Source organism: Bombus vancouverensis, chromosome 6 (assembly GCF_051014615.1).
Source record: "Bombus vancouverensis nearcticus chromosome 6, iyBomVanc1_principal, whole genome shotgun sequence".
Lineage (NCBI taxonomy): Eukaryota > Metazoa > Arthropoda > Insecta > Hymenoptera > Apidae > Bombus > Bombus vancouverensis.
Genome location: NC_134916.1, coordinates 10,370,918 through 10,385,656, shown reverse-complemented (window position 1 = coordinate 10,385,656; position 14,739 = coordinate 10,370,918). Strand labels below are relative to the sequence as shown.

At 34.9% G+C, this 14,739-nt stretch overlaps 2 protein-coding genes across 2 annotated transcripts; one reads left to right on the top strand and one right to left on the bottom strand.

Moving 5' to 3' along the window:
• Positions 1–41: 41 nt before the first annotated feature.
• SkpA (S-phase kinase associated protein 1 SKP1-related A) lies at positions 42–1,656 on the bottom strand. Its single transcript, XM_033332095.2, has 3 exons — positions 1,444–1,656; positions 790–1,068; positions 42–609 (listed from the first exon to the last, which is right to left on the bottom strand). The coding sequence occupies exons 2-3, from the start codon at positions 1,066–1,068 to the stop codon at positions 400–402; spliced, it is 489 nt and encodes a 162-aa protein (XP_033187986.1). The 5' UTR covers positions 1,444–1,656; the 3' UTR covers positions 42–399.
• Positions 1,657–5,690: 4,034 nt separating this feature from the next.
• LOC117155705 (uncharacterized) lies at positions 5,691–14,722 on the top strand. Its single transcript, XM_033331970.2, has 4 exons — positions 5,691–6,589; positions 12,561–12,655; positions 12,949–13,138; positions 13,244–14,722. The coding sequence occupies exons 1-4, from the start codon at positions 6,581–6,583 to the stop codon at positions 13,364–13,366; spliced, it is 417 nt and encodes a 138-aa protein (XP_033187861.1). The 5' UTR covers positions 5,691–6,580; the 3' UTR covers positions 13,367–14,722.
• The last annotated feature ends 17 nt before the right edge of the window (positions 14,723–14,739 follow it).

Sequence of the window (14,739 nt, the reverse complement as noted above, 5' to 3'; positions counted from 1 at the left end):
TATCATAGGATATAAGGATAATGTAAAAAAATTGTCAAAGGTAGAAATTAAATTTATATTCTATGTAAATGAAACACAATAGTTATGCAGATCTACTATACTCCTAAAGTAGAGATAACAATCATTACAATATTACAAACTTGTTTAATTTCCATTATGCACACTAAATGGTATTATTAAATGTTATATAAGGAATCTGAAATAAATAAACCACAAACACATTAAGGTGACTCATTCTTAAATTTAAAATGTATACACTATTTGCTGCATTGAATGGAAAGTGCTATGACGATTTTAATGACTTCTTCAAAACAATAGAAGTCACGTACTAACTTTTAAAGGTCAAACATTGGAACTGAATTTTTTAATAACCAAGAAAACAGGTATCCACAAACAATTTTATTTTTCTTCACACCATTCATTTTCTTTGCGAACTTGTTCCTCTTCGGATGCAGAAAAATCATTTTTAATATTGAATGTCTTTCGAATTTCTTCGGGTGTTTTGCCCTTTATCATATTAGCAACAGTTTTACACGTTACATCTAATAATCCTTTAATATCAAGGTAATTAGCAGCCAAAATTAGTTCAAACAGAGTTCCTTGATCAACCTATAAATTTATAAAGTTTAATTAAATTTAAAATTATATGTTTTTATGTACTATTGTATGTATGTATTATATATATTCAAACATCACCTATTAATAATACTAATAATTAATAAAAGAATTAATATTAAACTAACATTAATATTACAAAATAAATAATGTTAACAGAAATGAGATATTTACCTTCAAGAAATCTGCGTCCCAAGAACTTATATCGTCAGTACGCTTTTCCTTGTTTTCATCATCTTCAGGTGGAGGTGGATCGTCCTTATGATAAGTAGCCCATTGTATTACTTTCCTAAGAATAGCCGAATTAACGTTTGGAAGAGGTACCACTTCTTCCTCATCTTCGTCCATTCCAAGGTCTTCCAGCATGGTCTTTATAGTGACCGAACACTTTGCAATATCAACATCCACTTCAAAAACTTCACCATCGGAGCTTTGTAGCTTGATGTTAGGCATCTAGAATAAATTTTCAACCACTACTTATAATATGCTCATCAACTACATAGTTTCGAAAAAAATATTTTCTGTGCATAAACGAAGTGTTTTCTTATTTAAATACAAGCATCGTTGTTTCTTTCATTTCAATACGTTAAAAAGTATATCCATTATTCAAGAAATAATTGCCAAGATACTTTTTCATGCACTATTAGGTTATAAAAAAATTTTGAGATACACAAACACTTCGTCCATACAGCAAAACATTTAGTGCAAACGACATTTTCTTGTAATAAGTTATCTGCTCAAGAGTATTAACTATTTTGAAAGACTAAACACTGAGTTAGAAAATTGAATTTCTCTTATGTAAATTCGACAAAATATCAGAGTAATCACCGTAAAATGCTTCTCGTAGTCAATGTACAGGAATATTGAATAATTTGCTACACCGTTGATCAGCAGAAGGCACTTGTTCTCCTGCTCTTTGTTGCTCCCGTTATAACTTCTATTCTCTCCTTCTCACTCAATATTCGTTTGCTGTCCTTTTCAATGCGTCGAGAACCTATTTACGTCCTTACTCTACTATTTCTTTTTCTCTTTGTAGTTTTGCTATGGAGGGAACATGAATTTATGCGATACACTGAATTTGGTGTAAGATGGCGCCACGGTACTGCGCAATAATCACATAAGAAAATTCGATTTATCATAGAATTAAATTTTATTTTAATTTTAAAGTCATAACAATAAAATACTAGATTAAATGTAATTTGTATTTAATTATAAATCTTCTTCTTTATATTAAGTATTTAATAAATCAGTTGATTTTTGTATATATTCAATAGGTATTCTCAAGAACCAATCAGCGTTTGAAAAGCGTTTTATTAAACTGCATAGATAAGTTCACGGAAGGAAGACATTAACAATATCAGAAGAAATACAAAATCTTTAATCAGCTACAAAGTACTAATTATAATTACATTATAAAAAGAGATATGTCGTTTTAAGAACGATGCACAGAAATAAATAATTATTGCACGAATTTTATTTGCATAAAGATCATTTGCAATGAAGAAACTTGATACTATATTTACAGAGATATCGAATTATTATTCGAGCCGCGTGGCGCCTAAGAGTACATCACTGGATACTAAAAAATTACGAGGTATCGTGTTAAGTTAATAGAATATGAGTTGATAGAAAAAAATTGCACAGTAATTTTCTACCATAATGAGCCATATGATTTTCGGTATAACCATGATAAAAACAAGAGCATCTGACCCCATCACTTGAAACCATAAAATTATGCCTTACTATTGCTCAAATGATTCGGCCGAAAGAGAATCTATGAAAGTAGGAATGCATAAACGAGCAGTGGATTCATATGAGAGGGATACTTGTCTAGGCGCCAACCAAATAGCCTAAGCATGTTCACTTACCCTCTTTTACCGTAAGTCGTCTTCTTCATCTTCTTTCCCTTTCTTTCGTTCATTGTTTCTTCTTTTTAGTCTTACAATTATTACAATATTTTCTCCATTGCAGAAACGAATGATGAAAAAGATTAGATTTCACTTTATTCTTTTTTTACTTTGTTCATCGTTCCTCTTTTATCCTTTATACATATCGGTTGGAAAGCTGTGAACAATTTCTCGCAAAAGTACAATTATTACAAGCAGAGTACGAGAGCTACGTCACGTTGATTCGATAGCCGTATCAAAAAGTTCGTTTGATTTCCCCGCTGATCGATCCTTCGAATGGAACGAGAGGACTCGTTCGCTAGGGTAGTTTTACTATCGATGCGTCGAAAGATGCATTAATGCGAGTTAGTTTACTCGAAGCAAGATAAACGAATGAGTCGTAACGTTTCAATCAATCGTCCAATTGAATGAAATGGAAAAGTTATTGAAAGATACCATACGTTTACGATGAAAACGATGTTTTCTAGAAACACGTATCCTATATGTATATGCACTGTCAATCATAAATATTAGAACACCTACTCGTTATATTGGTTGAAAAAATTTAGTTCTTTTTTATTTTCTATTTTAGATTCTAAGTCACATACGATGCAAATTAAATAACCAGCAAATAAAAACTGTGAAAAGTATTCAATTTGTACTAAACATCCTCCTATTCGGTAGTATTCCAATACATATGATTGACAGTGCATATATTTGATAGTTCTCAGTGTCACACTGTAAAGGCTCATACATTTGTGCATAAATTTAAAAGTACACATATCGTACATAACTGAACATTGCAAAAATATATGAAATATCTGAAGTACAGTATTAGAAGTATGAGAAAACCTAATAATATCTGGTCGAGACGAGAGAATTTCGACATACTGGAGAATTCCGAAATTTTGGGAAACCCAACCCGTCCTGATTTAGTATCTTATTCCGACTATCGGGTTGCCGACATTTTCGGGTTCTCGCACACATCCATAAACATAATATTAGTTATAATATCTAGTAGGTAAAAGAAATATCATTTCCACAATTATGTTTATAAAGATATAAATTTGCACAAACATTTACAGGTTGCTTGGTATACTTACATGTTAACCATGATAGAGCAAAAAGATAAAACAATACATCTATTGCAAAAAAACATCGGAAACGGTTAATTGAACTGAAAGAAAAGACGAAAGAGGACTCACAAGTTTCGTGACTCGTTGAAAGTTCAAATTTTACATGAAGCATGTCAATAATTTAATTAAACGTGCAATTGCATAAGTATTTCACCTGATTTTACGAAATGGTTTTTTGAAGACAGTGAACGCCGAAGAAATGTTGGGGAACGTGATCGCTAATAATTAAAGAAGCTTAAAAAGCTCCAGGACAAATTTTATATGTAACTCAAAGAATAAGAGTGAAAAGGAAACGAGACTGGTAAAGACAAAGATTATAAATCTTACGCAACTATTAAGAGCGATCATAACCGTAGTGGATATTAACGAGATTACTTCTAAATAGCTCGCGGTGTCTTTTACATCCTTCGAGAACCTTTTGTAAAAGCTACGACTTCACTCCATCTCTCGAGCGTGAAACCTTATTAAAATTCTCGTCGAATGAAGTCAACTTTCATGAAAGCATCGATACGATTCTGGATCTCTTCTTCGAATTTGTCATCGATTATTAAAATTATTTAACTTTGTTCAAACTACTTAAAATATTACCGTTCTTTTTAATGGTCGCCAAAAATCTGAAAGAAATGAGATGCGACGTATTTGGCCTGGGTTCAAACAGATGAAAAATTTAAGCATAAGGGGTAGTGACATCACAGAATAAAGCAAGATCTTTCTTCGTGACGTACGTCGATATAGCTGCTCTATACTACGTAATGGTTGCGGTGATAAATGCCGAATTACGCAGATCCTTCGCCCCAAAGGCGCCGCTAAGTCTGTCCTACTCATCTCTTCACACTCCTCCTCCCTTCTTTCTTCTTACTATTAAAGCATTTTCGAATCTTTTTTTCTTTCCCTCTTCAACGTATTTCCACTGAATAGAAGTTCGAATAATTGCGAATTAATTGCAATAGCTTTTGATGATCGTTACCGTTTTCGCGCTTCTTTTGGCCGCACTGCGGAAAACATCATACAAAAACGATCGTTACGATTTCATCGACTTGCAACGATTCCACCAGGCAATTAAACGAAACGAAGAGATCCAATTTATTCGTAATCGTAGGAGGAAAAGTTATGTGTTGCTCAAGAAAATTCCTTGAAGGGTAGATCAACTGATACGATCGATTACGAAACTACGACTTCTATTATTATTATTAAAGGTGTAGTAGTTGTCGAAGACAAAAGATCTAGGTTCTTTACAATTGGACTGACGCTTCACCTATTCATGGAAAGATATTTTAAACGAACTTTCCTCAACCACTTGCCACGCGTAAAAGTAAGAAAGAACAAAGAAGGAAAGGGAAAGAAAGCGAACGACTGCTTTTTCATATTAAACAGATACCTGGCTGCCAAGTCTTGCCTGTCGTTTTTAATGAGACCTACGCGGGCGTTGTGGGTTAATTATTCCTGAAAAAAAAAGAAAAATAAACTCGCGTCTGTAATTCTTACGTTCGTTAACCATCGTCGTCGGTGATTTTTTAAGAGTATCTTTCGAAACTGATATTAAGTTCCGCTGTTCCATTATAAACGGTTCGACGACATTTGCTCGCAATATCCCGGTTAATCGATTTCTTAATATTTCTGTACTATTTTCTTCAGCACTGCTCATTGAACGCTAATCATCGAAATTACGTACCAACTAATTAATTAGGTTCTGGAGTTCAGTCTGCACTGAATCGTGAGAATCAGAGTCTCGCGCATGAGACTCTCGAACGATGCCTAAGAAAACGTAAGAACAGCAAGAAGGAAGAAGAAGGAGAAGATTCCTTACGCTCAGACGAGTCTACGAAGATTTTAATATACCAAGATACAATGGTGATAGAAGGTTTGACGGCCAAAAAGAGCGAAGTCTATTCGAGCGTGCAAATACAAATATCAACTGCAATTGTATCTAAAGGTTGCGAAAGCAATCTATCCGGCTATATTTCTTCGTTTCGACGTCTATACATTGATTTCGTTTTAAGAGAAGCAATTTCGTCGGAAGTAAAAGTCATAAGCGAAACTTAAAATTTCAATGATCTAAATAATCTAATGGCAATTTCTCCAAGTACTGTGACGTGAATTGTGACGAGACAACCACCTTCCTGTATCGCTTCGATTTCACGCACGTAATTTCTTTTCCCGATCACAATCTGTAAATTTCCAAAAACAAACGGTCCACGACCAAACCACGCATCATTACTTCAATCCAATTTCGAGTAGAAAGAAAGAAAATGCAATTGCACGAATCGAAAGTTATCGTGCTATATCGTATCTAGAAACGATGTCCTCGCTCCGCTCGGGCTTCATTCATAGAGGTTCATTCATGAATCTTCGTTCTTACTACGTAAGAAATTTCTACGTCTGAAAAACAGTTTTTCGATGCTCGCCGGTCGCCAGTTTCGCCGAGGGATTTCCTGTGATATCATCGTTCGGGGTGGAGACTAATCCAATGACGTAATGAACCAGAGGGTGTACAATACATACGGGGCGGCCGTAACGACGTGGAGGAGGAACACATCGGTGATGCTGGTACCAATAGTGGTGGATTCAGCTCTGCTTCTCTTGGTGGTACGGAAGAAGAACGTAGAAGAGGGGTGAGTGGTTGCAGTATAAATGTGGCCCGCGCAAGCTCCACCAATCACTCGCCCTCTGACCTCCAAACTCCAAGCTCTCAAGCTCTCGTGGTACCAAACACCCCCTCTTCGTTCATACGATCAAGAGACAAGCCAGCACGTCGGCACTGGAACTCGTGCCTCGTGATCACCGCGTGGTGGTGTCATTCGAGTATCATCGCCGAGGACCGCTCGCTACCATCGAGGCCAACCCTTAACTTCGACTCCAGCAGAAACTCGAAATTGTTCGCTCTACGTGGCAGCACGATTTGCTTATTCCTTCGACCTGCGATACCTCTTTAATCTCACAAACATGGTAACGGTAAGTGTTAACGCATTTTCACTAACATCTTCATTTTCTTCCATTCCGTTACGTTCGTTTTTTTTCGTTTCTTCTCGTTTGATTCGCACGATCGGTTCAATAGAAGGGTGATCAACAATTTCACCGAACATTGAAAATGTCGAAAGTCCCTCGACGACAACCCACGTCTATGGACACGAATTTATTTCTAACATATCGCGAGTTTGGCACACCTAGTTTAAAGTCGCCTTAAACAATGGGGGAGGAAAGAAACAGAGGTGTGACGTGTATCGGATAGAAGCGTTGAACCCAAACAGTTCGTTGATCTTCTCTGTTCCGTCGTACGAAATTGTCATCGCTGAGACTCCTTCGAGTCATTTACGACAATCCAGTTACGTGCGCAACGGTATTCGTCGCGTTGAGTTTAGGAAAATCATCTCGGTTCTAACGAACACGGCTCCAGTCGAACGAACGAAACGGTTTGTAACAAGTACTTATCGTTAGACCCAGCAATTCGTTAGATAATATTTTCGTTATAAAATCGTTTCGTCGATTAGCTATATACATCCGTACGTCTGGACACATCTTTTTGCTGTTTATAACTGATAAATTTTAAAGTACGCATATCCGTGTTGTACAATGTTAATCTAAATAAAAAAAGGAAAGAAAATATAGTAAAACGGCGCGTGGTTTGTGAGAAAAGTGAAATTAGTTTTATTAAATAATCGTACAAAGTAGATTAAGCTGCGTTAATTCGAGAATCGAGTTTGCTGAATTTTCTTACGTGACAAATTTTTAAATAACTTTAAACTGTAGATTTATATGGTCGATATACTAGTGATAGGAGATAGAGGCAACAAAGGAATACGAGAAAAAGTGGTTGTGAATAGAGTTATGAATCATAAAAAAAAAGGAAAGATGCCATCTATAACATCTCTACATTTTACGTACCATAGAAAGCAAAATTTACTAGCGCAGAAATTTATGCGAAAAGAATTTACTTTATGTTATTATCGGGAGTTAATTATCTCGTGACAACAATTGGCCGCGTTCCGCGTAAATTCAACATTGGACAAAATTATTATACGATGTAAGGAATGTGCCTGCTATGATCAGTTTATCTCTCTCTCTCTGTCTTCTGTCTTCTATTTGGCTCGAGAATAACAATCGGACAATGAGATGTGACGGCGAACCAGAAACCAATAGGAATGAAATAGAATGCAAGAGATAGGAAACTAGAAGGATATCCAACCACTTCGGGTACGCTACGTCTAATTCGATGTGTCGCCGGCGAATACATAAAGCTTTTCTTGTTTGCACTGGGAGAAATGTTTACGATTCATCCATAGCTGCACGGCGCCACGGGTTTTCGTGTACTCGTTATCACGCGTTAGAGATTCATCACTGCCACCCGGGATCAGCAGCTGTGTATTTTCATGGCCATAATTATCGAAGATCCTTTGCCTTATTCTAACGGACCGCGATAGCTATGAATAATTCGTTTCTCGATACGCAACTAAACAGCACCACGAATTCGTACGACAGTCTGACGTGAAAGAATGATAGATCGATGTACTGAAATGACGATTCCATGTTACAACATTAGCGGTTTCCAGTTTTCACGTGCTTTCACCGTATTCATTAAATAACATTTTTTTTTCTTTTCGATCAATGAGCTGATCCGGACGTTGAATTACGTAGAGCATGATGGAAACCGAGTGAATTTTATGACCCTCCGACTGTCAATGAATAAAGTTGTAACTTTAGTTTCAGAGAAAAAATAACCCGCTGCTCGACGAATTTATACATTCGCGTAGCAGAGAGTCAACACGTTTTGCACTGGTTATACCAATAGACGTTCTTTTTTCGTATTATCGTTTAGAAATACGTCTCTTTTTATTAACTTAAATTAAATTAAAATTGAGTATATTTCTTTAGCCGTCTGAAAAGAAAAAGATTAATTTTGAATCGAAGTAAAGATATTTTATATCGCGAACAACGTACTTTCGCGCGATCGAACGCACGGTCAAACGAAAAGTTTCTTCAACAAAGTGGAATAAAATGAATTCAACGACGAGGAAAGTGCGTATAGGAGAATTCGGATATAAAGCGAAAGGATACGACAACGCGAGTGAAAAACTAAAAAGGGGGAGGCGTGGAAAAAGAAAAAGAAGAAGAGTGGAGAGGTTTTTCTATGCCACGAGACAGAGAGACGCCAAGGCGCCCCATTTCCGAGCCAGGGGTTAAATCGTGCGTTTCTAGCTTTTCCCTACTATCTCGCTTGCCTTCTTCTCCTTATTCTCATCCGCTCCCTGTCCACTCTACCTCCCTGAATAATTATTTGCGCTTCTTATATTTCCGTTCAATTTTACCAACGAAGACAATTTTTCTTACGGATTACCGATTCGACGTCAAATGTAAATATCGCTGCTTCCTTTAAAATTCGCTCGTTATACAATTCCTGCGTTTCTTTCTAAAAAGCACTTTTAGCACTAAAAGCACTTGGTACTGCAACTTTGTTTTGAAAATTTTTTACTGTAGAAAATTGTCTGCGGTATTTATATTGGAATTTTAGCAAAGTCGCCTGCATTTTGAGAATGATAGGAACGAACGCGAATCGTTTTATAGAACAAACGAACGGTTCGAAAATGCCATTAACTAGATTCGCGAGGTCGAGTTAAAAAAATCGTAGAGTCTGGACAATTTGATAAAACGATTACAGCGACCAAGATGGTAACGTTTATAAGCGTTCGTCTATGTAATGATTCGATTCGGATCAGCAGACTGTGACCTCGGACGAAATTTAATAACCCGTCTCGTTCCGACGAGTTACGACGAACAGACGCGACAGCAAATCGTGCATCGTCCGTGCCGAAATTTATGTTATTTATTCCAAAGCTGACTATCGGTGGAAAATACCAGAGGTAGCTCGTAGATATTCTGCTTTTCTATGAAGGAATAGCGTGAAAAATCGGCATACAAATTCATTTAACCTCCGTAGAAACGAACATCGACTTCTACGTATTATAAAATTATAAGCGTCTCACTAATTATCACGTAAATGTAACCAGATATAAAAGCTTTGATACATTTGATGCCAAATGAGAATGAAAATTATAGGGGGAAAAAGAGGACAAAGATCGGTATAATAATAACAGATGAAAGAAAATACATTGTTCGATCTTTAGCAAAAAATTCCACGTGACCAGTGATGCGAGCTCTTACTTTTAATATTAAATGAATTTAATGATAATACAAAAGAAACATACAACGGACGTGTTATATTTGACTGGAATAGAGATAAATTTTTAAATCATTCGAAATTTTTATATCAAAGCGTAGGTAGAACATTTTCGTCCAGAGGTCGATACGCAACTTCTTTTTTGCCTAAAGCGTTCCCTAACAAGGCATAAAGATTATAGGAGAACAGGGACAAAAGAATCCTTCGAGACTTTAGATTTCATCCCCTCGAACACCGATTTTCGATGAATTACACGAAATTTATACATTATGTTAATAGCGTTTGATTAGTCGCCATTACGTAACTGCCTGTGAGCAAACAGTGAATGGTTCCACGAAAAAGCGGTAACTGATACCATCGCATCGAAAGGGGGATAGATCGAACAATTCCATTGCGAAACCCACACGAAAAACTTTCCCTCTGATAATTAATTTGTTGCGGCCCGTTATCGTTATCAGTTTAAATTCGCTTAATTTCGTTTATTTTTCATTCGTGATTCCGGAATTGAAAAAAAAGCTTCTAAACTTTTTGTTAAAAAGCACGTGAAATGGTAGGAAAATGTGGTTTCGGGTCAACTCATATTTGAATCAACTTACGTGACAATTGCCTGTATCAAATAATAAGACTGTACGGTTATGGTAGCGCCGTAACGTAACGTATTTCATAATGAAGAAATATAGACGAGAATGTCAGTACCCGTGCTAACAACATGCTACAGCATTCGTATAAAAAGGTGAAAATACCGTGATATATCTGAGTTTGTAGAACACGCTCATTTCCGAAGACTACGAGACGGTCTTTTTCAATTAAAAATCCACCGACATCCCTGTACATTTTCCATCAAAGCAAAAACGTTTTTGCTGCACATTCACAGCCGCATTACCTCTGATGCGTGTGGGAAATATAAAACGATATTCACGTCGTAAATGAACAGTATTGTATTTGTATATCAACAAGTCTCTGAGTTTCGTTCTTTTTTTTTTTTTTTTTTTTTTTTAATAAATATTCGAATTTCTGTCGTTCTTATCTATCTCTACAAAGAAACTATGTTGTATACGTGTATGTGTAGCGATTTTGATAGAAACAGGAAAAATTACGCTGGTTTCTCCTTTACGAAGTCAAAAACAAAAAGAAGACCCTGACGTACCACAATAGTTGCTGTGGGTATGCCAAAGCTTTTTAGAGTGTATCGTCAACTGTCGATCAATTTGCATAATTTCTGTAATTGCAATACCCACCAATTAGCTGAAATTAACCATGTGCAACATTACCGCGCGGTTCCGTCACCACCTACTACCTATACCCTGTTCAGTGGTTCCTTTGATAAATTCCAAATTAATACATGAACGTCGTCGAACGACAATCGTGAGTAAAAATTAACGTTACATGTTTGCGATTGCCGGAAAGAAATATTACTTTCGTCTTGATAGTCTCGTATCGTTGCCTCGAAAGTTGCAATATGTTACAAATAAAAGTCGTAACCAAAGAAAAAAAAAAAAAGAAAAATAAAGAGAAAAGAGCAACAAAGGACACTATCGAAAACACGTGTCTACCTATGTGGTTGAAAGAGCGATTTTAATCGTGATTTAAGGATATTAAAATGTATAACGGCGAGCATAATTTTGCCCTAACCGCGAGATATCGTTTTACATCTTGATTAAAATTGTTCGACAAAGCACCCGGAAGACGCATTAAGATTTATCTCACGTATCGTGATTTTATCATCCTTGTTAAATCTACTATGCGACGACTATAGGCGTTTAATCGATAACCATCGGAAACACCGATTTATATTCCGTTTACAAATTCTTCATGAGACTGTTATACGTAGTCTGGCATACGTACGTATAAGTACATAGGTAAATGCCCAGCGAAATCTGAATCGAATCGCGACAGCACATGTCCTCTCAGGAAACACTACACGTAAACTGGAAATTAACTAATTGACCTGGATTAGGAACGAATCAGAGGTAAATTGTAGGCAACCGCGTTGATTATTACGTTAAAATAACAAAGATATTAAAAGTAATGTATACATTTAACGTACACTTTTTCAATCGGTATATTGAAAGCTTTTTACGGGAAAACGGCTATTTTCTTTTCAAACTAAGTTATTGGTTTCACCAAGATCAAATTTAGCGTTTTACCATTTAAAAGGTATAAAGTTATAAAATTATATTTCACGAATTTAGAAAAGAAACGCTCCGATCAAATATGTTTTCTACATTGCGAAACTTCGATCTCGTATATTTCGCATTTTTATGTATTCTTTATTCTTAGTAAATCAATGTCAGACGCAACGTACGCCCACTTAAATTTTGAGACCCTTGTACGTTTCGGCGTACGATATTTTCTATCCAATGAGATTATTAAGAGCTGCATTCGAAACGTTCGCTCGCAAATAACAAGAACAAGATGTGGAAAAGAACAGGTTGGCGCAAATTGGGTGATACGCCACTAACTTGTTCTCCTTTTTGCCTTCGTCAAGTTGAAAATAAAAGGAAATCTGATATTGATTTTGGATGAAGTCGTCTTCCCTCCCCCGATTGACAAGCCGGACACGAAAATTGCTGAAATTCAATGACTTCTGCTTTCGCGCAGACAAACTTATATGACGTCGATTCGTTTCTTAAGTTATTTCCATTTTTATCGTTAGCGACGTAAAATATATAAAACAATAACGAACCGATTTATTATTTCTCGAATATTGAAAACTCGTAAATGAATAATAATTATCGAAATTGTTTACAGGTTGTGGCTTACATCCAACGATGCATGATCATTTTTGCCATCCTACTTTGTTATTTTCACGTTCGGAGTGAACGTAGTGAAAGCGTGAATTGCGAGTATGTATACATATGTATATATTTTTATTAAATTTAATAATATGAGTAGACTGCGGATGTTTATGCAAATTTATATTTTTATTAACGCGATTAAACGAATGGAATCTAAGCAGAGATCCGTTTTACGCGCCAAGTATTGTAGAAACTATACTTTGGATATTTTATATATTTTTGCATCATACCATACGCATTCTATACATTTTTGCACTTTCAAAATTCGTATAAATGTATAGAAATACACAGTCTAGATATGAGAAACATGAACAGTAATTATATTCCTTATATCTCCATAGAGCATTTCCGTACCATCAAATGTGTAGAGGTTCAATGTCAAGAAAACGTGCAATGTTCCCGATCATGTACGGATTAGGATGCGAGGGGAGTGAAGGAAACATAAATTGCATCAAGGAATTTGAAGAAAGACATCGTATTCCTTACATTCCTCTATCGAAGTCAAAACTGTTGATTGCTTTGCTTGACGATGTAAGTTATTTTATTATCTTTCTTATCTATAGGTCGAAAGTTAATCGAGCAAAATATTAAGAAAGCGGTAATAGACAGGTTTGATATCTTCTTGATCTGTTATAGGATCTGCAAAAGGATATTACACGATCTGCTCGCCACAAATTAAGAAACGATGAAATGAATAAACGAAAGCCATCTATAATAGAGAACTTCTTGTCGGAATTGGACTCTTCGGACAACTATTGAATGAAATGATCAGGAAATACAAATTTTCTCGACTTGTGCAAACATTTTTCATCATTTAAAATTTTAGAAATATATATTTAGTCTTCTTTCTCTTTCTCTCTGGCTGTCTGGCTGTCTGTCTGTCTGTCTCTCTCTCTCTCTCTCTCTTCCTTCTTCTCTCTTCTTCCCACTCTCTTCTTCCCTCTCTGCCTCCCTCTCGCTCTGTCTCTCCCTCACCCTCTCTATCATATACGCGAAATAAAACTTTCCCTTTACTTTTACCTTTGTATTAGAAATCTTCTTGTTTCACTTGTTTTTTTCTGTTTCCTATCTTTTCTGTTTTCAAGTAGTCATATTGCTTCTTCGTTTTTAAAACCAAATTATAATTAAACCATTGTATCCACGTTACTAACAATACACATGTGTTACAGTATAAAAAATATATTTGAAATTCGAAGCAACTCCTTAAATAAACCTACTAAAAAAAAACAATTGTGATGTTAAAATATTATCATTTTACATTTTATTATAATATGTAGCATAACTATTATTCATCAAACTTGTATATAAACAAATTAAAAAGGAATAACATAGACTGTTTTCGGAAGAGAATGTTGTTAATGTTGTTTATTTCTACAACTAAGAAATTTCGTATATTATTTTATATACTTGTAAAGTTTTCAAATGTACTGATGAATGAAACTATTAACGTAAAATTCATAACAATTTGAATTTTATAATTGTACAATAAATTATTGTATTTATGCGATTATTTTTGAAATTATATTTAGTAAAAGAATTTAATGAAAAACCGGCAATAGATAACTTAGTGTTTACTTATTTTTTGTGGAGATATAAAAATGAAACGTAACATGAACGCAGGATAAAAAATGAATAACTAAGAATATAAAAGAATGATGAGAATGATCAGTATATATACAAATAATTTTTGTACATAAAATTCAGTAGTGATACAATTTCTTTTCAAATGAGTAATGTCAACTATTACTTTTCACCATGTCTAATTTATATGTACATTCTATTAATTTATATGTATACAGCGTATAACTAATTTATTGTCATAGTTCATTTGAATTAAAGATATTGACTATCATCGATAAAAAGTAAAAACATAAATATTTAAATGTAAGTATTTATGTATACATATGTATACACACATACATATATATGTATGTTCAAAAGTTTAAAGCAAACTAATGTAATTTCTTTTCTTGAGAAATGAGAACTATATATTTATAGTAATACATAAATAATTAAAAAATTTTATTCTTGTTCATTCTATAAAATCACATTAAAATTATAATTGTTTTTAATTTAGCATATTTATATTTTATACATGCATGTGACTATACATATACGTAAACAAAGATAAA

Coding starts and splice junctions, on each gene's coding strand:
- SkpA (XM_033332095.2), bottom strand. CDS start 1,068: ATGCCTAACATCAAGCTACAAAGCTCCGATGGTGAAGTTTTTGAAGTG. Junction 610..789: donor GGGACGCAGATTTCTTGAAG/GTAAATATCTCA, acceptor ATAAATTTATAG/GTTGATCAAGGAACTCTGTT.
- LOC117155705 (XM_033331970.2), top strand. Junction 12,656..12,948: donor AGTGAAAGCGTGAATTGCGA/GTATGTATACAT, acceptor ATATCTCCATAG/AGCATTTCCGTACCATCAAA. Junction 13,139..13,243: donor TGATTGCTTTGCTTGACGAT/GTAAGTTATTTT, acceptor GATCTGTTATAG/GATCTGCAAAAGGATATTAC.